Source organism: Notothenia rossii, assembly GCF_949606895.1.
Source record: "Notothenia rossii genome assembly, chromosome: 8".
Lineage (NCBI taxonomy): Eukaryota > Metazoa > Chordata > Actinopteri > Perciformes > Nototheniidae > Notothenia > Notothenia rossii.
In genome coordinates, this window is record NC_136906.1 from 4,059,163 (window position 1) to 4,082,846 (window position 23,684).

Consider the following 23,684-nt stretch of genomic DNA (forward strand, 5'->3'; position numbering starts at 1 on the left):
GACATTCTCAAGGAAAATTGATTTTCTTCAGAATATTCTCAGGATTTTCACTTTTTTTCTCAAAACCTTTTTTTCCCAGAATTTTTACTCTATTCACAGAATTTTTAATTTCTTCAGAATTTTGGCTTATTCAAGCAAAGTTGAATTTTTTCAGAAATGTTGACTTTTTTCAGAATGTAATTGATTTTCAGAATTTTCTAAGGTTTTGACTTTTTTCAGAATGTAATTGATTTTGACATGTTTCTCAGAATGTTAAAGTTCTTCAGAATCTTGACTTTTTTCAGAAGTGTAGACTTTTTACAGAAATGTTGACTTTAAGGGACAGTGCACCCAAAAACAAATAAATAATTGTTTTCTTTTACATTTCTCCTTTTAACTGTTGTGCTATTCTTTTTGTTTTGCTTCTAAAATTGGAGATTTTATCTGTATAGGTTTCCAACTTTTTTTTTTTTTTAGAACTGTGAATTTTGACTTTTTCAATGAAAATCATTAACTTTTTTTCAGCATTTTTTTATTCCTAATTTGAAGTGAGACACTAGAGAAATGTAAAGGATCTGAATATCTTTGTATACCACCACTCAAATCTACTTCCCTCTCGTCACCTCTCGTCATGCTGCGGTTCTTCCAGCAGGTGGCGTCCTGCAGAGCATCAACCTGTGTTATAGGAAGGAGCTCCATTTATCCAGTGTATGAGAAGGAGTGTGTGAGCATATGTTTGCAGCTCCGAGCGTTATATTCCCTCACACAGAGCACTTGGTCGGTATCTTACACATATTTTTCAGGCTGCAGATCTTTGTGTCTCAGAGTCCTGAAAAAGCATCATTTGTTTTTAACAATATGGAAAAGGAGAGAAGATCCTCAAAGCAGTACGGCTCTTTGGAGAAGACGCAGGTGGAGGGGGCGACGCAGAAATCAAGTGAGTTATAATTAGAAGTCATTTAGTGTTTATATTTCACTGGATGCATGCTTCCATTATGTTGCTGTCACTAGCAAAAGAAGCGATGTGTGCATTGCCCGAACTTTCTGCAGATATTATAATCAAAGCATCAGGTCGCTATGGAAACACATTTACACCACCAATAAAATAATAAAAATTAACTTTGCAATGAAAAAAAGATCCTGTAAGACATTATAGTGACAATATTTATAGAATGAATGACTCAGTTTGTAGCGTAGAACAAACAACAATTGAAAGTATTAGCATTTCATTGTTATCAAAGTTATTTTTGGAATAAATTGGAAAATTAACAACCTCTGGAATGTCCAAATTGACCAATCAGAAGTGAACATTCAACTAATATAACAATAAATCATATACAAATAAAAACGTATATATCTTACCTATACTTACCTTAAATTTAAATGCAATACTTTTACTTGTATCAAAGTATTTCTACACTGTGGTATCACTACTTAGACTTGAGTGTGTTTTTGTGTGTGTGTGCATGGATGTGATAATACACATTAATTAAGTTGTGGATTCAGCAGGTGTGTGTGTGTGTGTGTGTGTGTGTGTGTGTGTGTGTGTGTGTGTGTGTGTGTGTGTGTGTGTGTGTGTGTGTGTGTGTGTGTGTGTGTGTGTGTGTGTGTGTGTGTGTTTGGGGAGTATGTGTTTGTAGATGAAATCCCCGGTGATCCAGTGTGTGCAATTGTCGTTTCAAACGAGGTCTGGTAATTAAAAGCTGATCCGAGACTCATGGTGAGGAGGAGGGGCAGTGCAGCTATTTTACTAAATTGTATTTAATTTAGTGATGCTTGAGGAATTAGTGGGAGGAAGTACACGGAGGTTTGGTCAGAGCGGGATGATGAATTGGATCCAGGGAAGATTTAAAGGTGCCTTGGTTTTTTTTCCTTTCCTGTAGTGTGCTATATAGGTTTTAGTGCTTGTAAATGTTCTGTAAAGGCAAACATCCCTGTGACCGGGCTCTGGTTTCAGACAGAGGGTGAAAAGAGGTGCTGCAGCTCAGGCAGTATGAGAACAATAAAGAGCTTTTTGAACATTAAAGCAAGGAGACATGTCCCAGTAGAGACACTGAATAGTAACATGAACCTGCAAATAAGCATAAAAGAGCCACTTACTTCGCCTGAAATGTCCTAATGCCTTTTTTAGGGCCGACTGTCCACCATGTTTTCTTTTAAATTGTCACATTACAGTAGTTTACATTAGTTGCTTCATATCGATGTTGTGTCGATGGTTTAGTGATAATGATAGAATTATTTGAATGTGTGTATCTCTACTTATCCCGTTATCAGACCCAGAAAAATGTGTTTGGTCGTTGTTTGTTTTCCAGCAGACGATGTTGTTTCCATGGCGGACTCCACGATTACGATCGAGGACATCGAAGGAGAGCTGAGCAAAATTGAGCGGATAAGAGACATTTTGGTACGGAGGGAATCGGAGCTGAGATACATGTAAGAATTGCACATTTAAAATAAGAGAGACACAAACAAAAGAACACTGACAGAGTTATGACCCAAGATGACTCCCAAGAAGAGTCTTTGTTTTTGTCGGGAACTTTTCAAACTGAGGGAAATGACCCCGGTGAGGTTAAGGAAAAGTGGTTAGGAAAGACAGACAAACAAACAGAGGACAACACATGTGAAATTGAAAGAATATGTGCAGGGATCTGAATAAACCGACATACTGTCAGCAGCCCCTCAGGAAACAGAAACGAAACACTGTGACTGTCAGAGAGAGCAGCCACGTGCACGACGGCAAAACGTGTGTGAAGGAAACAGCAGGGCTTTAACTCTGAGAAGAATACCAACACACACACACACACACACACACACACACACACACACACACACACACACACACACACACACACACACACACACACACACACACACACACACACACACACAGACACACACACACACACAGACAGACAGACAGACAGACAGACAGACAGACAGACAGACAGACAGACAGACAGACAGACAGACAGACAGACAGACACATACCATGTATACATTACATTGACTTACATGCATTTCCTGGAGACTTATACTAACCTTAACCATAACCAACACATGCCTAACCCTAACCCTAAAATTAATGATTCCCCTTATGGGGACCTCCATTTTGTCCCCACAAGGGACTGTGTAAACAGATTTAGGTCCCCACAAGTATAGTAATGCTAGGCCACACAACACACACACAGAGACATACACACATGTTCTTTCCAGATCTCAAGGGATGCCCGTTTCTCTGTTCTCTCTCCTGTCTTTTAATTATTTCAATTTTTTTCTGTCAATGCCGTCCTCATTATTTCGACACATGAGAACAGCGACCAGCTCTGCATAATGTGGCCATAAGATGAATCAGGGAAAGACAGAATAATGACTTCTGGTTTTGTTTTTGCTGCCTCCAGTGTTTAATGTTACCGGTCTTTTAAGTTTAGCCTTTCAGTTTCAAACATCATGTTTTCACTTTGATCCATAATCCTCTGCATCCAGAGGCTAACAAAGGGATGCACAACATCACTATCAATCATGTGGTTTTCCTGCATGTAATGAAATGTATTGTATCAAGTGAAACTAATACAATAACTGAAGCTCAACCATTGTGGGGAGAGTTGGTAGATGAAAGAAGAGGACATAGTAATGAAAGAAATGAACAGCCAACTCCTTTATGTGTCTTTTAGTACAACCGAATGCTGGACATAAACATTTAGGCAATCAACATGTTGCAGACCCTGATATATCACCTACATTGAATGGGTCAATATGTTTACAAAGAAGAATTTGAACTAGTGATTGAGGCCATAAAATGATTTTGCTATCAGTTGAAACGCCCATTTAAAAGAAGGCAGAAGTAAGGCATTTTTTCAGACCTTTATGGTGTCTCTGATTGGATTTATGTTTATGTTTTCCACTTCTTTTAGGATTATTAATGTCTCTCTTTTGATTGGTCAGTCCGTTTTTATAGTCTTTGGTCTGTCCACCATGTTTCTCAAGACTGGAGAATTTTTTAGACAGATAATTGATACTGACTTTAATTTTAATCATTACTAATTAACAAATGCTAGCCAGGCCCATTAGCAAGTTAGCATTGCCACAGAGCTGCTCGCATGGCCGTTGATTTGCGGCTTTCTACTGAAATCCCGCTTTTGCCAGTACCCTTATTTCGACTCACTGTGACACAAAGAAGACTCTCATGCAGTAACATTTTTAATAAACTCGCCAAACTGGCAGCACTTTGCTCATCCTGAAATATATAATACCCTCTGCTGAAGGACACTGAAGTGAACCCTATTTTTGTTATTGACCAAGAGCTGAGAGTCCATTTTTCAATCACAGTCATTTCCCTGTTTATGCCATCACTATAATAACAGCTCACATACACATAGATTCAAACAAACACACACACATACCACGTATACATCACTTCAGGGGACATTACATTGACTTACATTCATTTCCTGGGGACTTATCCTAACCTTAACCAAGTCTTCACCCTAAAATGAATGATTCCCCTCATGGGGACCTCCATTATGTCCCCATAAGGGAAGTCAGTCCCCACACGTGACTGTGTAAACGGATTTAGGTCCCCACAAGGATGGTAATGCTAGGCCACACACACACACACACACACACACACACACACACACACACACACACACACACACACACATACACACACACACACAAACACTGGTGTGACAGCTCCTGATGTTTGAAGGTGAAATTAGATCAGATACTGTCAGCTGTGATTCGTTCACAGAGGGCAGCGTGGCCGTGTTTTTCCAGCTAATAATCTCACGGACATCGCTGTCAGTGTGTTTCTGTTTAAGTAAATGTTACACTTGTGTTTGTATGGGAAGGAAATTGCTTTGCTGCCATGACACAATGTCCATATTGTGTTTTTAAAGAAGAGGCATATATAGAACCTGTTTTCCTGCCAAATATTTGTTTGTTTGTCTGTTTTCCACTCAGGATGGACGACATTCAGCTCTGCAAAGAAATCACGAGGCTGAAGACAGAGCTGCAGAAACTTGTCTCAATTCCAGGTAAATGAAAAAAGAGTCACTCTCTTACTGTTACATCTTTTAAACCTGCAGGAAACTTCGAATTCAGTTATTATTTGCCGTGTTATCGTTGAAGAGATGCCAGCGATACCGTAGCAATGTCTTTTTCTGACGAGAAGTTACCTTAGAGACAAAGACTGGAGGGATTTCAACACATTTTCTGTACAAGCTGAATACAAATAAAACTTTTCACATCCAATTACCTCACCTCAAACACAGACAACGATCCTCTCAAGGCTTTCCCATTTTCCACTTGAGCTTTGGTAATATAATGTCTACTGTCTGAATAAACTCAAATTCTCATATTCCACATCAATATTCATTAAGATTTAGATGACAGCTCTCGTGCAGTATAGTGTAGAAGATGGTTATGCTTTCAATACAAATGTTGCTAAAGAGGCGTACGAAACTGATTAGGAGGCTAACTTTAGAACTGTCTTTCATTGCCATGCTAGCTAGCTCAACTTTACCTTTTTTCCCTGCTAAGTAGCAATTATAAACATGCTTTTCCAAAAACAAGTATTTGAAATATGAAAAGTGTCTATTTGGACTGCCTCTTGGTGTATATGCTACATGAATTCTCCTAAAGTGTTTGTATTTGATAGAAAATGGCAAATAATAGAAGAAAGAAAGTGACTAGCTTGCAGTTGGATGCTAACATCGAGTTAGCATAAGTGGCTAGATCAAACTGCGGTCCTATGATTGTTAATAGGACTCATCTAAGACATCTTTGTTCGTTTTTTTTGATGAAATGAAAATGGGAACAATCTGAAGGATCTCTGTTAGTCCAACTTTAGGCTAAAATCACACTTAGTTGACCCTCAACGCTTAAGAACGATAGAAACATTAGCCTCTTTTAGCTTAGCGGTAGTGATGTGAAGTCATGTGACCGTGCTGTAGTTCCTTTATAGCCTAACATTACATTTGTACCTTCTTACAAGACGTTAACACAATAGCTGTAAGCCGTCTGCTAAACATCAACAAGTCAGCATGGTCAGTCACTGTGTTTCACAGTCATGCTAGCTTGCAGAGGTTAGCATCTAGCTGCAAACACAGCCTCGTTAAGCCACTTTAATGAGGCAAGCTGTTCTCCTATGGAAATTAGCTTGTTCAATTATTTGCAATGAATCAGTTTTACATGGGAAATTACGTTATACACACGCCATTAATAAACATAATAAGTAGAGTATTACATCTTCTGTTCTGTGAAATATAGCTTTGACTGTAACAGACCAGGAATATCATTCTTAATTATGTTAAAACTGGAGGCTGTATTTTATGTAAGGATTATGTGATTTTTAAACAGAAAATGATCAGTCCAATGGAGACAGAAAGCGGGAAGAGGAGCTTCTGCAGCAGATCAACAAGCTAGTGGAGACCAGAGACTTCCTGGTGGACGATGTGGAGTTTGAAAGGCTGAGGTGAGGATATTAAATCAATCGATTGGAAAAGAGACTTTGACTTAGTGAGGTTTTTCTGAGGCTCTGCAGACATTACACTGCACTCTGTTTACAAAACAATGGGTTTCTGGGAGTTTTTATTAACCTCTTCTACACCGCACCCCCTGTACCCAACCCAGTCTCACGGCATTTCGTGTTATAGTCACGACATTTGATCTATTGATTCGTGCTCACCAACACGAGTTTCCCCTTTTTTTCGTGTCACACAGAACGATTTTAAAAGCAATGTATTTCTATTGGTAGTATGTTTCGTCTTTTTGTCCGTTCGGGTCTTGGAAGACCGGAAGCTGTGTGGTTCATAAAAACATGTTCTTACTCAATGTCAAGCCACGATTATTGTTTTTATTTTAAATCGTATAATGTCAGACTTTTTTTGTCGCCTGTGAGGAAAATAAATGGGGCTCAGAGCCTCAGAATACTGAAATCTGTATTTTTTAAAATCTTTTTTTCCTTCTAATTTGTTATTCTTTTTGAAATAACAACCTGTTATTTACTCACCAATAACACACAATTATCCTTGTTTTTATTTATTTGTTTAATTCCATAATCTCAGGCTTCTTTGGCGTCCGTCAGGAACTGAATTTCAAAATAAAAATAACCGGAAACAGACCTAGGCCTATAAGGGACAAAAGTTTGCTTTCAATGAGGAGTAGAAGATAATAAAAAAGAAAGAACAATATTAAATTAACATAGCCGGCATTTTATTAAACATTTATACAACACTTTCACACAACTTGAGTTTCCATATGAGAATATCCTGGACAAATACTAACTATCAAGGGTGTGCTATTTATTTTTAAAAGCTTCCACATCATGCACTTTAATGAATCCAAATAAATGCAGCATTGTATGACTACATAAGACAAGTAGGACGCTCCGATTTTAATGGGATTTTACCGCTTTTTTTACTTTTTATGAACATTGTTTTACAAATGTAGGATTTTTTTTATTGAAAATTAGGATTGATTTCAATAGCTTCTATGTCATGTGAGCTTACGACTCTAACTCAATGCAGAATTGTCATATGTTACTAACCAAGTAAGACACATTTATTTATTTATTTTTAGTGTGTTTTATCTATTTTCTATTAATGCTGTAGCATTTTCAATAGTTTAAAGTTTGTATTTAATTCAATAGCTTCCAGGTTATGTGAACCTTCGACTCCAGATCAAGGCAGCATTGTGATTACAACATAGGACACACTTGTTTTTTTATGGGATATAGTGTATTTTTCTATTTTATATAGTTATTCAAATGAAAATTAAGCAGTTTCATTTTTGAAAAGTTGGGATTTTATTCAATAGCTTCCAAATTGTCTGACCTAATGATGCCAATTCAATGCAGTATTGTATTTCTATACTGGACAACTATGTCTCTACTTAGTAAAAAAAGTTCCCATATTCAATAACTATTAAAAAAAACACTTAATATTATTATTATTTGGCCCATTCATTGAATTTACAATGTTATTATTTGATCGTTGTATCACATTCACACTAAATGCTAGCAACAGGTCCACCGTCGCTCAGATTTGTTGTTTGTGGTGCTATTGTTAGCTGCCTTCACTGATAAGCAGTTTTGAGTGACATTTTGATTTGGTCTCAGACTGCGGAATCCTGCATTATTGACGTGTTTGTGAAAAACAAACTGGGTAGAGGATGGTGTGCTGTGGGTTCACTCCTTTCACAGTAGATTAAAATCCTTTCCTGAGGATTTGTCGGTCGTGCCCATCTCCTCGGTTTCTCACAAAATGCAACCGAGTGACATTTACCATGAGAAAATATTAGAACCACGTACTTGGCAAATAAAAAACATGGGCGTATTCTCCTCCACAGGGAAAGAGAAGAGGACAGAGAAATGGCAGCCTTCCTACACTCCAAATTTCCCAAGGCATTGGCTTCAAAAGGTGAGTCTAGCCATGATCTGGACCCTGAGTCTGTAATACAGTTTTCATTCATTCATGAGGCTGTCAGTGTAAACTCACTACTAAAAATTTTCATTTTTTCAGAATAAGGGCACATTATCAGTTTGTTTTTCAGAATAAAGGCACATTATCATTTTGTTTTTCAGAATAAAAGTACATTACCAGTTGTTTTTCAGAATAAAGGCACATTATCAGTTTGTTTTTCAGAATAAAAGTACATTACCAGTTGTTTTTCGGAATAAAAGTACATTACCAGTTTGTTTTTCAGAATAAGGGCACATTATCAGTTTGTTTTTCAGAATAAGGGCACATTATCAGTTTGTTTTTCAGAATAAGGGCACATTACCAGTTTGTTTTTCAGAATAAAAGTACATTAACAATTGTTTTTCAGAATAAAGGCACATTATCAGTTTGTTTTTCAGAATAAAAGTACATTACCTGGTTTGTTTTTCAGAATAAGAACACATTATCAGTTTGTTTTTCAGAATAAAAGTACATTACCAGTTTGTTTTTCAGAATAAGGGCACATTATCAGTTTGTTTTTCAAAATAAAAGTACATTATCAGTTTGTTTTTCAGAATAAAAGTACATTACCTGGTTTGTTTTTCAGAATAAGAGCACATTACCAGTTTGTTTTTCAGAATAAGAGCACATTATCAGTTTGTTTTCAGAATAAGAGCACATTATCAGTTTGTTTTTCAGAATAAAGGCACATTATCAGTTTGTTTTTCAGAATAAAAGTACATTAACGATTGTTTTTCAGAATAAAGGCACATTATCAGTTTGTTTTTCAGAATAAAAGTACATTACCTGGTTTGTTTTTCAGAATAAGAACACATTATCAGTTTGTTTTTCAGAATAAAAGTACATTACCAGTTTGTTTTTCAGAATAAGGGCACATTATCAGTTTGTTTTTCAAAATAAAAGTACATTATCAGTTTGTTTTTCAGAATAAAAGTACATTACCTGGTTTGTTTTTCAGAATAAGAGCACATTACCAGTTTGTTTTTCAGAATAAGGGCACATTACCAGTTTGTTTTTCAGAATAAAAGTACATTAACAATTGTTTTTCAGAATAAAGGCACATTATCAGTTTGTTTTTCAGAATAAAAGTACATTACCTGGTTTGTTTTTCAGAATAAGAGCACATTACCAGTTTGTTTTTCAGAATAAAGGCACATTATCAGTTTGTTTTTCAGAATAAAAGTACATTACCAATTGTTTTTCAGAATAAAAGTACATTAACAATTGTTTTTCAGAATAAAGGCACATTATCAGTTCGTTTTTCAGAATAAAAGTACATTACCTGGTTTGTTTTTCAGAATAAGAGCACATTACCAGTTTGTTTTTCAGAATAAAAGTACATTACCAGTTTGTTTTTCAGAATAAGAGCACATTATCAGTTTGTTTTTCAGAATAAGAGCACATTTCAGTCTGGAGAAGTAGTATTAGTACATAATATAACTTTAAATGTAAAGGTAGAGAAACACAGTATACGATGTGTCTAATCAAATACTTGACTTCCCCTTCTCCTTTACTCTCAGGTGTTTTGCCAGATCAGAAGGTGGCGTCCAAATCGCAGCAAACATCGTCGCCATTTTTCAATAAAACTCGAGTTACACTGCTGAAGGACTGCTGCGGCTTCACCTGCTCCATCATGTAACACTGTGTGTGTGTGTGTGTGTGTGTGTGTGTGTGTGTGTGTGTGTGTGTGTGTGTGTGTGTGTGTGTGTGTGTCTCTGTGCGTGTGTGTGTGTGTGTGTGTGTGTGTGTGTGTGTGTGTGTGTGTCTCTCTCTCTGTGTGTGTGTGTGTGTGTGTGTGTGTGTGTGTGTGTGTGTGTGTGTGTGTGTGTGTGTGTGTGTGTGTGTGTGTGTGTGTGTGTGTGTGTGTGTGTGTGTGTGTGTGTGGACATTTGAGCCTCCCTGTTTACATGTATATGCTGTATGTCTGCCGTAAAGATGATCTGCATTTATCTACAGCTTGTATAAATGTAACATGAAAGTTGTATATTTATAGTATATTATGTGATTCTGTGAAATACTGCGTTTATATATTGCAGAGGGGAACATGTCTGGCTTTCTGTCTAATTAAAGTAATCAGATATTATTATGGTTGCTCATTGTGACATATTAAGATGTGAATAAGGGTAGAAACTACTGTAGTACTGAAGCAGAGTATTATGGGTATTATTAAGACCGATGCTTTCCTCATTTCATCATCCAGGTAATTGTTGGTCAGGAAAATAGTTCAATTAGGAAGAAGATCAGAGGAGAAATGCAGTATATTGAGGTAATGTAAGAAGATCATTTTATTAGGAAAGGAAAGCAGCTGAGAGCCTTTTACTTTCATCAGATGTTGACGAAAAGGGAACAGACCATCATTCAAACCAAAGTCTTGATTGCCTGATTCATGTGTAGCCGTTAAGTATAATGCCTTACAGTCTGCTTTCTTAAAATATGTTTTCATCAAAATAATGCAACTTTATCTGTATTTGTATTATTTTGATGTAAATCTTTGCAATGCTGCTTCAATAAAGACTTTTATTGCTGCTCCATTTTTAGGGTCCACAGATGTTTTGTCTGAAACTAATGTGTTGAACATGTTTCTATAGGGATTTTACATTTATGTTAATTGTCTATTTCCCATATCATGTGTTATTATTCTTACTTGTGGATGTTGTAAATGCAGCTGCTGTGCATATATCATAGAAACAGGTGGAAACCAGGACTTAAATATCGACCAGCATCCTGTGTCACTGCCATGACAACGGGAGTGTGTGTGTGTGTGTGTGTGTGTGTGTGTGTGTGTGTGTGTGTGTGTGTGTGTGTGTGTGTGTGTGTGTGTGTGTGTGTGTGTGTGTGTGTGTGTGTGTGTGTGTGTGTGTGTGTGTGTGTGTGTGTGTGTGTGTGTGTGTGTGTGTGTGTGTGTGTGTGTGTGTGTGTGTGTGTGTGTGTGTGTGTGTGTGTGTGTGTGTGTGTGTGTGTGTGTGTGTGTGTGTGTGTGTGTGTGTGTGTTGTGGGATGTTATGATTGTTCATTGTGGTGAGGAGAAAACCAGATGGTTTCAGTTCCACATGACTTACCTCAGCTGCCTACCATCACCACACACACACACACACACACACACACACACACACACACACACACACACACACACACACACAAAACCAAAACAGTGCAGACTGCAGCCACAGATGACTCATACAGGGGAGATGCAGCAAAAACATATATTTTTTTGTCTGAATAATACTCAGTCTTGTTCTCATACTGCCTGTGCTGCAGCACCTCCTTTCACCCTCTGTCTGAAACCAGAGCCCAGTCTGCTCTGATTGGTTAGCTGGCCGGCTCTGTTGTGATTGGTCAACCGCTTAGCGATGTCCCGCCCCATAGCCTATCACGTACATTACAATATGTTGGAGCTCTAGCCAATAGGAGCGTGATTGTTCCATAGTGATGTTACTATGTTATGTTATGTTTAAGAAAGGAGTCCACTGGAGGCGTTTTAGGAAATTCGGGAATGAAGCAAACCTCTCACGCTACAGGAAAGGGGACCCCAAAAAGCAGAATAGGGTCTCTTTAAACCTGAGTACTTCCTCCAGCTCTCTTCTTCTTCTCCTGCAGTAATGTTTGGCGTTTCCTCCTCATGGCCGACGATAAAGGCCACAGCTGGCTGCAGATAAACAGACTGAAGCGCTCTGTATTTAATTTGCAGTTTGAGGAGACTAATCAGGGAGCTACACACTGTGAATGCAGACACGTTTCTGCCAACCCTCTCTAATTGGATGCTTGTGAAGATGCTGCTTGTGAAGATGCTGCTTGCCAGACGGTTAACAGTCCCTGGAAAGGCGATATCGAGCTTCGCCAATTAAAGACTTTGTGATTTGTACAGCTTCGGCTCCCCTGAAAGCGTTTAATAACCCTGGAGCTGTACAGTATGCTGCTGTACATGCAAAGAAGCCCTCAGTATTTGGTCTCCAGGGAAAGTAAATAAAAGTTCTTTGTGGCAGTTCATGTCAGCCACTGAAAGCAAAGAGAGGGAAACAAAAGCAGAGTTACAAAAGGTTGAAATAAAGGGGGGAGGAGGGAAAGTAAAAATACCATTAGAAGGTGAAATGTGCTGGGAAGGAATGCAGAAAGATGCAACACTTAGTTTAACCTCTGATGCATTTCACACATGGCTGTGAGGGAGTGTCTTTCAATCAGAAGGTTGTGGGTTCGATCCCAGCCCGTGCAGTCCACATGTCGATGTGTCCTTGGGCAAGATACTGAACCCTGAGGTGCTCCCGATGGCCAACGGTGTGTGTGTGTGTGTGTGTGTGTGTGTGTGTGTGTGTGTGTGTGTGTGTGTGTGTGTGTGTGTGTGTCTCTATATGTGTGTGTGCATGAATGAGGTGTGAATTGTTGAATGACTCGTAGTATGTAAAGAGCTTTGAGGGGTCTTAAAGACCTGATAAAGATCTATATGAGTACAGACCATTTACCATAAACATTTGATCCTTATTTTAAACCTTAGCCTATTTTTCTGCCTGTAATGTAAAATACTGTATGCTAAATGTCTTGCAATGTTTGCCATACCTTAACAGTTTGACGCTATTTATATCAGACGCTATTTTTGAAACTAAAAACCCTTTACAGTCTGTCATGTGACCAAACATGATAATGGACATTACATTACATGACACTTGTTAGACGCTTTTACCCAAAGCGACTTTCATACACTCAATATTGTTAATCGAAATTTGGGTTGAGGTGTCAAGAGGCTATTTTATATCTGTAGACCCAGGACAGGTGTTTCCAAATCACCCTTAAAATAAATGTTTTAATATAACAAAATTAAAAGTTAGATAAGATCATTGAAAACAATCAACAATTGGCTTAAAATTCTTGAAATGCCAATTCAAACTATTAATGTTTATACATTTAAAAAAAAAACATACATAATACATAGCAACAGGGTTCTGACAGGTTACAGAGGACACTATTGTTTTTGTGCTAACCCTTTTTGTATGAATTAATTCACTGACTTAAAGGTCCTGAACTTTCCTTATTATCTCTTTTGCACTATTTGTCCCATTCCCTATTCTTTTTTTATCTTAGATATATTGTATGTTGCGTTGTTGGAGCAGCGTGAAACTTAAAAGCTTTCATTGCCAACAACTACGCTGTCGCTATTGTGCATATGATCAAATAAAGTATTTGAATCCTTTGAAAATGTGAAATCAAACAGTGCACCCAAGTGGCCGAGAGCCTCACAACACAAAGTCTGTCCAAGCTTCCATTGTTCTGAGCACTTTAAGGATGTTTTTAAAAGTTGTTAAAGTTGAGATTTTGGAAACAGCTAGATAAGAATAAGTCAAACCATGTGATGTAGTTGAAAGCTCTGCAACTAGAAATGTACTAGAAGTTAACAGCAACCCAAAAACAATACCGTATTCAATTTGACATGAACATATTTGGACATGAATAACGTTAACTTCATTATATATATAAAATAATAATTTATATGATGATCATTTTTGTTCAATTTCTTGTTTTAAATATAATGTATGTTGCAAGAGCCTGGGACTTTATTGTCAAACTATGATGTAGCCAGAGGTGGAAGTACTCAGATGTTGTACTTGAGTAAAAGTAGAAGTACTCAGATCTTGTACTTGAGTAAAAGTAGAAGTACTCAGATCTTGTACTTGAGTAAAAGTAGAAGTACTCAGATCTTGTACTTTAGTCAAAGTAGAGGTACTCAGACCTTGTACTTTAGTCAAAGTAGAGGTACTCAGACCTTGTACTTTAGTCAAAGTAGAAGTACTCAGATATAAGCAAAATGAAGCTCCTGTTTTAAGGAATGAGCTTCCAACAAAATAAGTGAAACCCTATGGAGAGCTGTGAGCTGTTTTGTTTCTCAAAGCATTTTCAAGTAACAAGCATAATTGACCTACATTTGATTGAGTTTACTGACTTGTAACTGAACTTATGAGGCGGTATACCTCCAGTGAGTGGCCAGCCCTTCGTATATTTTTCTGTATGTGGTCCTCGGTGAAAAAAGCGTGTACACCTCTGTAGCTTATGTGCATATGACAATAATCCTTTGAATTGAATTGATTCCTCTCCAGCTCCAGCCTGCTGCTGTCTCTTTAAAGATGACGCAGAGCTGGGTGTTGCGCAGCGGCAGAGAGAGAGGCAGGTCGGTGCACTCACACCGGGGACAGGCTGCTTCTCTTCGGCTTCAACATGGAGTTTCTACTGGGGAATCCCTTCAGCACGCCGGTGGGTCAGCGGATAGGTGAGTTATTTTAAATACCGCCATAATTCATTCACATGTTAGGCTTAAAAAACACCCAAATCCTGCAGGCTTTGTCACCTTCACCGGATGCATCCCGCTGAGGACACGTAGACTTCTTCTCCTCTTATAATTATTCATTAACATGCTTTGAATACACCAGATAAAACGTGTTTTTATGAATTTAAGGTGCATTTATTACCCAAGTAGTGTAGCAACGGGTTTCTGTTCGATTGTCGCGACCGCTAACCAATGATGTGTAAGGGGCGGGGCTTAGGTGAGGTGAGGCGTGATTTGATTGGTTGTTATTCTGTCTGTTTAAAGTGGGCCATATCCTCCTGACCTAAATTAGATGCACGTCCAACTGTAGCTTAATGACTGCATGTGTGTGTGATAGGAGATTATGGAAATTGAGAGTTAGTCATTTGAATGAATAGATGAGCAGATTTAATCATGGTAGAGATCCTGTTATTACTCGTAATCTGTACATTTCTACATAAATATAACACAATATCTACTCATCAGGAAACGCACTGTAGGCCTACTGTAGCAATTACAAGTGTAATGCTGAGGATAAATTATTACTGTGTTGTGATAAATATCTACCAAGCGTTTCCCTATCACAAATATATTGAATCTACAAAATAGGTCAAACTGTTTTGCACATGTTTCAGTATATAGGCTATATAAGGAAAAAAAACAGCAGTCATACACTTGTTAAACACAATATATATTTGTGTCATTTTTCTAATTACTTACTTTTATTATTGATAAAAAAAAGTGGGCTTTTTTCATGGGATCTAAATATTTAAACGTACGACCAATTAGAACCAATATTGTGGCACATTGAGCATACATAGGTAAATAATAATAAAGGAAGTGGTTTGATTTATTTATGATTAAACTGTAATTACTACACTATTCATTTTAGTACAGTTTAATATTGTAAACATTGTATTTTCCTTTATTTTTCCCAGAGAGTGCGACCAGCTCCAGCCTGCCGTCAGACGACTGGACCCTCAACATGGAGATCTGCGATGCCATCAACAGCGCAGAGGAAGGGTGTGTGTGTGTGTGTGTGTGTGTGTGTGTGTGTGTGTGTGTGTGTGTGTGTGTGTGTGTGTGTGTGTGTGTGTGTGTGTGTGTGTGTGTGTGTGTGTGTGTGTGTGTGTGTGTGTGTGTGTGTGTGTGTGTGTGTGTGTGTGTGTGTGTGTGTGTGTGTGTGTGTGTGTGTGTGTGTGTGTGTGTGTGTGTGTGTGTGTGTGTGTGTGTGTGTGTGTGTGTGGCCTGTATCTGTGTGTGCGTCGTCTGTGTGTGTGTGTGTGTTTCATGCCTCTGACTGTTGAACATGTTTCTGATTGACAGACCTAAAGACGCCGTCAGAGCCTTAAAGAAAAGGATTATGGGAAATAAGAACTTCAAGGAGGTCATGCTGACGCTCACGGTGAGTGTGAAATACTTAAAATACTCTATTACAAGTAATTCATAGTGTTAAATGGGTAGAAGTACAAAAGATGAATCAGCTAAATGTATTTAAGGTTGAAAATAAAAAGTACTCAGTATGCATAATCAGAATCAGAATAAGTTTTTTTTACAGTTTCCCAAAGTTCTGAAACTTCAAAGATATAATTAGATGAAATAAAATAGAAAAACATATGTAAATAAACACAAGACAAAATAAAAACCAGACTATTGAAATATACAATATATATTACAGTATGTGTTTTTAGTATTTAATACTTGCGCAGGTTATACAGCCTATATAATGGCTATATTCACACTATTGTTTTATTAAAGAAAATTACGCTAGCTGTTTTTCTTTCTAACGAATACATGAAAGAGCCTTTTTACATTATATTATTGGTTTTTATAAGTAAAAAGTAGATATTAATGTATGTAGTGGAGTAAAAGGTAGGATATTTGCCCCTGAAATGTCGTGGTTTAAAAGTGTAAAGCAGCGTATGACACGTATGTCAATATAGTACTTAATGTTCTCAGGGTCCCGCAATTCAATAAAGTCAGACTGAAGCATCCTCTGTGCTCCAGTCCATCGTCTCAGTAAACTCAGAGCTGAATTCAGATCAAATGCACGCTGAAGGCTCCTTGAGCAGGTTTTCTCTCACTGATTGTGCTGTTATGTTAAATGTTTGTTTTCCATGTATCGTGTCTTGATGTTTGTCTGTTGATGTGACACATGGAGCTGCTGTGATGCAAGCCACATTCCAGACTTGATCTGACCATTAAAGTATTATCATATCGTTTGAGTTATAAAATATAACTCGTTCTGCGCGTCAGGTCCTGGAGACGTGTGTGAAGAACTGCGGCTACAGGTTCCACATCCTGGTGACGACAAGGGATTTTGTGGAGGGCGTGTTGGTGCGAGCGATCATCCCGAGGAACAACCCTCCTTTAGTCGTCCACGACCGCGTGCTCAGCATCGTGCAGGTAGGAGGAAATGCTGCCCAACACGTTCGGCAACACTGAGGCAACGTGGGAAAATAATCAGGGCTATTGTTTTGTAATGAGTCTTGGTGCGGTCAGGTTGCTCGACTATAATTACCTCACCCTCTGTGACTCGTAATTATTAAATAGTGTTAATACTGCGCTACACATAGCTTTATTAATACTAATACATGTATGTATGTTTACATATTCATTGTTGTTATATATTGTAGTACAATGTGCACATTTTTCTTTTTCTTATATTTACTTAAAAAATATGTTTCTATTTTTTGTTTATTGTGCATTTTTTATTGAACTTCACATGTTTATATACATATATTTTTCCCTATTATATTTGCACATCTTAATTTTAAATTCTTATGTTTACATAAATATTTTGATTTTATTGCATATTTTTTACTTTTAACTCTTATATTTATAATAATACTTGTATTTAATTTTTTATATATTTTTATTTTACATGCTTGGATAAATAAAGTATTCAGATTATGGACCTATCCCCACAGGAGTGATAACTTTGTTTGACTCATGTGGGAAAAGCACACTCACGCTAGCTTTCAGACAGTTTGCTAGTTGGCTAGTGTTGGCTTGCTAATTCCAGCCAGCTTTAAAACAACACAGCTTGCAGATCATTGCTCAGCATCGTACATGTACAAAGGAATGCCACCTAACGTGTTTGGCAACCCTGCGGCAGCCTGGAAAAGCACATCAGGGTTGTTGTATTGTAATGAGTCTTGGTGTGGTCACGTTTCTTTGTTCTCTGATAATATCTGTGGTTTCCTCCTCCAGGCGTGGGCGGATGCGTTTCGTAGCTCTCCAGACCTGACGGGCGTGGTGTCGGTGTACGAGGACCTGCGCAGGAAGGGGCTGGAGTTCCCCATGACGGAGCTGGACGGGTACTCGCCCAATAAGGTACAAGCATGCCTGGTGCTGGTATCTGGGTCGCTGCCTGTCATCTTCGGGCATTTTTCTTTCTGGTCTTTTTGTTTCAGTGCCTTCGACTTTTCCTGTGAAAGGACCATTGGGATCACATTTTTGTAGCTTTTGCAATTCTATGAAAGTTACAATCTTAAGTTACAATACTGAATTACCGTTTGGTGAAGGATTTGACTAAGACATTTTAGACACATACAACATCTCAAACTGATTCGTTGGGTTAAAAAAAACAAGCAAAATTACATTATCAATCCATTCTAAAGACCCAAGGCAATTCTTTGGTGTTCAAAGCCCTACAAAAAGGTATAAGCATGTCTGGTGCTGGTATCTGGGTCGCTGCCTGTCATCTTCGGGCGTTTTTCTTTCGGGTATTTTAGTTTCAGTGCCTTTGTTTGACAGACTTTATCAAGGGACAATTTGGACCACTTTTTTGTAGCTTTTGCAAATCTATGAAATACTATATCATACTGCACTCATCTCATCGTTACCAACGTTGAGTAAAAGTTGGTCACAATAGAGATTTTCATGGTATTGTGCAATTATTGAGATGTATAATGTATAGGATGGAGGGGGAGAAAGTTTGAAGCAAAGTAGTGCTGTCAGTGAGCTAAACTTATACTACTGAATTACATGTGGTCACACGCTCAGAGACGTTTTGGTGAAGGATTTGATTAAAGGCTATTTAGTTTGAGACAGTTACATCCAACATCTAAAAAAGCAACATTTAGTTATCAATATATTCTAAAGACCCAAGACCATGTTTTGGTGTTAAAGGGAAAATATTATTTTCTAAAGTTAAAAAACGTAGACTCTTAATGTCCAGGAATGAAAGGCCAAATTGGACAGGGGAATAAAAGCTCAAACTTCTTGATAAATATGTGGAGAGTAAACTTTATTTTAATTTGTTCCAAATGTTACTCGCACTGACACAACTAATGTGGCAAGAAATAAAGGAAAAATCAAATCAACAACGGCAATAATGTGTTGTTGTGGGTGCTACAAATCCTGTGGAAATTAGCCAAATAAACTGCAGTTTAATCTATAATCTCGAGCAACTGCACGTCACTAAATGGGAACCATGACGATCCAAGCCGTATATTTGGCTTGCTGTGCATGTGGGGGGTCTTTGGGAGCACTAGAACAATCCAGTGTGGAAATTGCTAATTTGGCTAAACAAACTTTGATCAAATTGTGTGTGTATTATTTAAAAATCAGACTACTTTTATTTATTGCAGAAATAAATTGTGTTTAATGAAAATTGCTCCAACAACTGAAATGGAATAAAAAGATAAAATCGAGTAAAAATATGTAAGTAAATGTTAGGAAAATCTCACTGGTCCCTGGCTTGAGCTTGAATCTCAGGATCCATGTGTCTGTGATCCTCTCCAGAATGGAAGGAGTCATCACATACAGAGCATCAACTAGTTCCTGAACAGTGTCCTTCACATGCTGATATCCAAGAGAGGGAGTTCCACAGTCTCAAGACGGAGGAATAGAAAGCAGTATTCAATGTTTACTTCAGATTAGCTCCACGTCAGAAATGAGCATGCTTGTCATATGTCTCTCTCCATAGAGGCTGAATCATCATGTTAATCACATAGCTATCATATGCCTCAAACAGTCCTGATGCTCTTCTAGGTAATCACACATCCTGTCATGTTCACAGCTACAGTTGGGATACCTTTGTTATCATGTGTTACTCTGATATTGGAAGGGTACATTTGGAATTTTCCCAACAGTAAACATAAGAAATTCAAGTCAAAATCAGTTAGTTAGTGTGAACATGACCATCCAAGCCCTAGAATAAGGTTGAGGTATGTCTGGTGCTGATATTTGGGTTGCTTTCTGTCCTCTTTGGTGATTTTTCCCTGGGGTTTCTTTGTGTTTCTGTGCTTTAGACTGCTCCTGTGAACGGTGCTGCTGTCACTACGCTCCTCTCTTCCAAACCTCCGCTCATCTCTCCTCAGTGCTCCGAGCTAAAGCTGGCCCTCGAGGGCAACAATGCTCTGACTCCCAGCCAGGTGACGCTCCCCCTGCATCAGAAACACTGCTTTTAGCTTTTAAACTGCACTCTGTTTTCCTTTCAATAACTTGCCTTTTTGCCATGTTTGGTTAAATGTGGTTGCATGACTACGGCTGCACAATTAATCAAAATGTTATCACAGTATGGACTTGTGCATTATTCAAAACAAAGGAAGCACAGTATTTGTTGAATGCTAAATATTAATTTAGGTTTTAGTTACTTTATTTGGGAAATGGTTTTGTAACAGCAGCATATTTACAAGGCATTGCATAAGAGTAACACATATAAGAAAAAGGAAGATAAAATATACAAATCTACAGAGTATCTATACTATAGAATACATAATATTAAATACATAGAATAAGGGATATATGTATGTGCTATTAAATACTATTATGAGCTGCAGAGATCTCCTTCTTTGGTATAAATCCTCTTAAAAGAATCCACTATCATCATTTTTATATATATTTTAAGCATAGTAAGAATAATTATGCAAAACTGATCAAACGTGAATATATTGTAATCAAAATATGATTTTAAATAATCATACTTTTCCCAATTGTGGAGGAGCCCTATTCACATTTCCTGTCAGACACTTTAAAATAGCTTTATTTGCTCTTAAAAGGAAATACTCTACGAGTGTTTATTTAGGGATGTTATTGATTGTGCAGATAAAGCAGCTGAAGGTAGAGCTGGGAGTGGTGCGCACCAACCTGACCACGATGTCAGACATGATGAGTCAGATGGATCCTGTCACTGTGAAGCAAACAGACATGGAGCTCCTGGAGGTAAAAAAAACATGACCAAAAAGGGACTATTCATGTGAAGTATTCTATGCAACACATTCCTGTTAGTCATGTTGAGCTACATGACTTCACTTCACACCTAAAATAGTTGGTTAAAAATAATGATTGAACAGCTGAATTAGGTAAAGCTAAAGGTATGCTAATGTATACAGTTGAAAGAGCTAGCTCAAAGTATTGAATTATCTGTTGAAATAGTTAGCTAAGTAGGCTAATGAATAAACGGTTGAATAAGTTAGCTAAGTAGGCTAATGAATAAACGGTTGAATAAGTTAGCTAAGTAGGCTAATAAATAAACGGTTGAATAAGTTAGCTAAGTAGGCTAATGAATAAACGGTTGAATAAGTTAGCTAAGTAGGCTAATGTATAAACGGTTGAATAAGTTAGCTAAGTAGGCTAATGAATAAACGGTTGAATAAGTTAGCTAAGTAGGCTAATAAATAAACGGTTGAATAAGTTATTTAAATAGGCTAATGAATAAACGGTTGAATAAGTTAGCTAAGGAATATGTTAAACATTATTTCATAACAGTTTAAATAGTTAGCTAAGTAGGCTATGGAATAAACAGTTGAATAAGTTAGCTAAGTAGGCTAATGAATAAACGGTTGAATAAGTTAGCTAAGTAGGCTAATGAATAAACGGTTGAATAAGTTAGCTAAGTAGGCTAATAAATAAACGGTTGAATAAGTTATTTAAATAGGCTAATGAATAAACGGTTGAATAAGTTAGCTAAGGAATATGTTAAACATTATTTCATAACAGTTTAAATAGTTAGCTAAGTAGGCTATGGAATAAACAGTTGAATAAGTTAGCTAAGTAGGCTAATGAATTAACAGTTCCGGCTAATGATTAAACAGTTGACATAGTTAGCTAAAAGTTATGAATGTATAGTTAAAATAGTTTGCTTAAAGTAATGAAAAAACTGTTAAAATAGGTAGCTAGAGGTTATGATTTAACAGTGGAAATGCTAATCTAATGTAATATTAACAGATTAAATAATAGCTAGCTAAAAATAATGAATTAATGGTTGATACAGTTAGACATTAAAAGTGAAAATGCTAAGCTAAATGTAATCAATGAACACTTAAATAACTAGCTAAAGTAATTATCTAACAGTTTAAATAATTAGCTAAATACCTATATTTTATTATATAAAAGGGATTAAATACCTTTTTGACAAGTTGGCTAAAAGTAATGAGCAAATACTTTAATAGTAGCTAAAAGTAAGGCATACATTATTAGAACAAGCAAGTAAAGGCATTAATGAATATCTTGAATGAAAGTCCTATTTGAATAGTAGATAAAAGCAAAGGATAAATAGTTTAAACTTTGAGCTTCTGCTACTTCTTGTGGGATGTTATCTGTATGCTATGCTTGCAAACTAAACTCTATCAATTCATTATATAATCAAATGATTGTAATAATACTAACTTTTTTTATATTGATCAATGTGAAGCCTGTTGTGCCAGATAATAATTTCCTTCCAGTGATGTTGAGCGACAGAGAGTGCCTTACTCTTAACTGATCTCGTACTTTATGCATTTTGTGAACCACCGGCCCCTCAAACCCCCGCCCACACATTGTTTGTCTGGTTGTGTCATTAGCAGTTATATTCAGTGTGTAAGGAAATGCAGGACAGGATTGTGAAGGTGGTGCCGCGGCTCAGCGAGGAAAAGCTGATCGAAGAACTGCTGGCAGCCAACGACGAGATGAACACCGCCTTCACCCGCTACCAGAGGTTCAATACCTTCAAGTACTATGTTATTTATATAGAAAATATAGAGGGTTTTAAAGTCACCTATTATGCAAAATCACTTCCCTCTGTGGAAAGAGACTCTGAAAGTTTCAGGAACAAAGATTCTCTCTCTTTTTGATCCATTTCTATAAAAACCTGTTCTGAAAATGAGCTGATCAGATTTTGGCCACTTTATGATGTCATAACGATGTTTTGGCTTGTGTAACCATTAGCCAAACAGCAACCAAGGTAACCCCCCCCCCACCCACCAGCATTGTGTTCTTTTTAACCAAATCTCTCTCAGAGACATGTTTTGTATATATCTGAGAACTATAATATATTGAAGAAAAACAGTATAATAGGGGACCTTTTAATATTTCAACAGGTTGTATTTTGCCATTTGCAGCAGTGGATGAAGGTTTTTTACTCAAGTTAAAGTTGCACTACTAAATAAAAAACACTGTTACAAGTAAAAGTCATTCAAAATCTTACTTAAGTATAAGTACAAAAGCATCGGGAACTAAATCTACTTAAAGTACCATCAATAGAAGTACTTGGCCCATTTCCAAATCATATACTGTATATTCAATTGGTGGATTATGATTATTAATGCTCATTACAGCTCTTAAATATGAAGTTTATTTTAATGACTGTATATTCTGCTGCTGCTGTATATCTTAACATACAATTATGTGTCAATGTCTATTTTTTAATGGTTCAAATTCTGTGTTAGGTATTAGTCCAAAATCTGGTTTGTTGCTGCTAAAAACGACTGAATTTGAATAAATAAAGATCCATCTTATCTTATCTTAAAGTAACTAAAGCTGTCAGATAAAAGTAGTGGAGTACAAAAATGGTTTCAAAATGTTGTCGACTAATTTGATTCTGGTGTTTACAGGTTTGAGAGACGAATACCAAATGGACACAACACAGCAGAGAAGGTAAAGAACATGGCAGTAATATTTGAGTTGGATGTTATTTGTACTCAACAGCTCAACACTCATAGTTTTAGAACACATTTGCATCATGGACT

At 37.1% G+C, this 23,684-nt stretch overlaps 2 protein-coding genes across 7 annotated transcripts in view; both read left to right on the forward strand.

Moving 5' to 3' along the window:
• The first annotated feature begins 629 nt into the window (after positions 1-629).
• Positions 630-10,323, forward strand: LOC307017232 (bMERB domain-containing protein 1). The gene is made up of 6 exons (XM_079646788.1): positions 630-916; positions 2,292-2,412; positions 4,942-5,015; positions 6,340-6,454; positions 8,329-8,399; positions 9,962-10,323. Exons 1-6 carry the CDS (start codon positions 712-714, stop codon positions 10,078-10,080), a joined length of 705 nt encoding a protein of 234 aa, XP_079502914.1. The 5' UTR covers positions 630-711; the 3' UTR covers positions 10,081-10,323.
• A 4,213-nt stretch (positions 10,324-14,536) lies between these two features.
• tom1 (target of myb1 membrane trafficking protein) overlaps positions 14,537-23,684 on the forward strand; it is a 19,507-nt gene continuing 10,359 nt past the window's right edge. For 4 of the 6 annotated variants that reach the window (XM_079645381.1, XM_079645379.1, XM_079645383.1 and 1 more), the window contains exons 1-9: positions 14,537-14,694; positions 15,669-15,753; positions 16,057-16,135; positions 16,987-17,136; positions 17,944-18,066; positions 19,989-20,111; positions 20,785-20,901; positions 22,521-22,654; positions 23,550-23,592. In XM_079645381.1, coding sequence (XP_079501507.1) covers positions 14,643-14,694; positions 15,669-15,753; positions 16,057-16,135; positions 16,987-17,136; positions 17,944-18,066; positions 19,989-20,111; positions 20,785-20,901; positions 22,521-22,654; positions 23,550-23,592 — 906 coding nt within the window. In that variant the 5' untranslated portion in view covers positions 14,537-14,642. The remainder of the gene's footprint in view (positions 14,695-15,668; positions 15,754-16,056; positions 16,136-16,986; positions 17,137-17,943; positions 18,067-19,988; positions 20,112-20,784; positions 20,902-22,520; positions 22,655-23,549; positions 23,593-23,684) is intronic. The other 2 variants (XM_079645380.1, XM_079645384.1) reach the window with 2 other exon arrangements.

Bases quoted from the DNA above. Each gene is read 5' to 3' on its own strand.
- LOC307017232 (XM_079646788.1), top strand. From the start codon at position 712: ATGTTTGCAGCTCCGAGCGTTATATTCCCTCACACAGAGCACTTGGTC. The intron at 917-2,291 runs GTGAGTTATAAT...TTTGTTTTCCAG, and splicing joins GGGGGCGACGCAGAAATCAA to CAGACGATGTTGTTTCCATG. The intron at 6,455-8,328 runs GTGAGGATATTA...TCTCCTCCACAG, and splicing joins GTGGAGTTTGAAAGGCTGAG to GGAAAGAGAAGAGGACAGAG.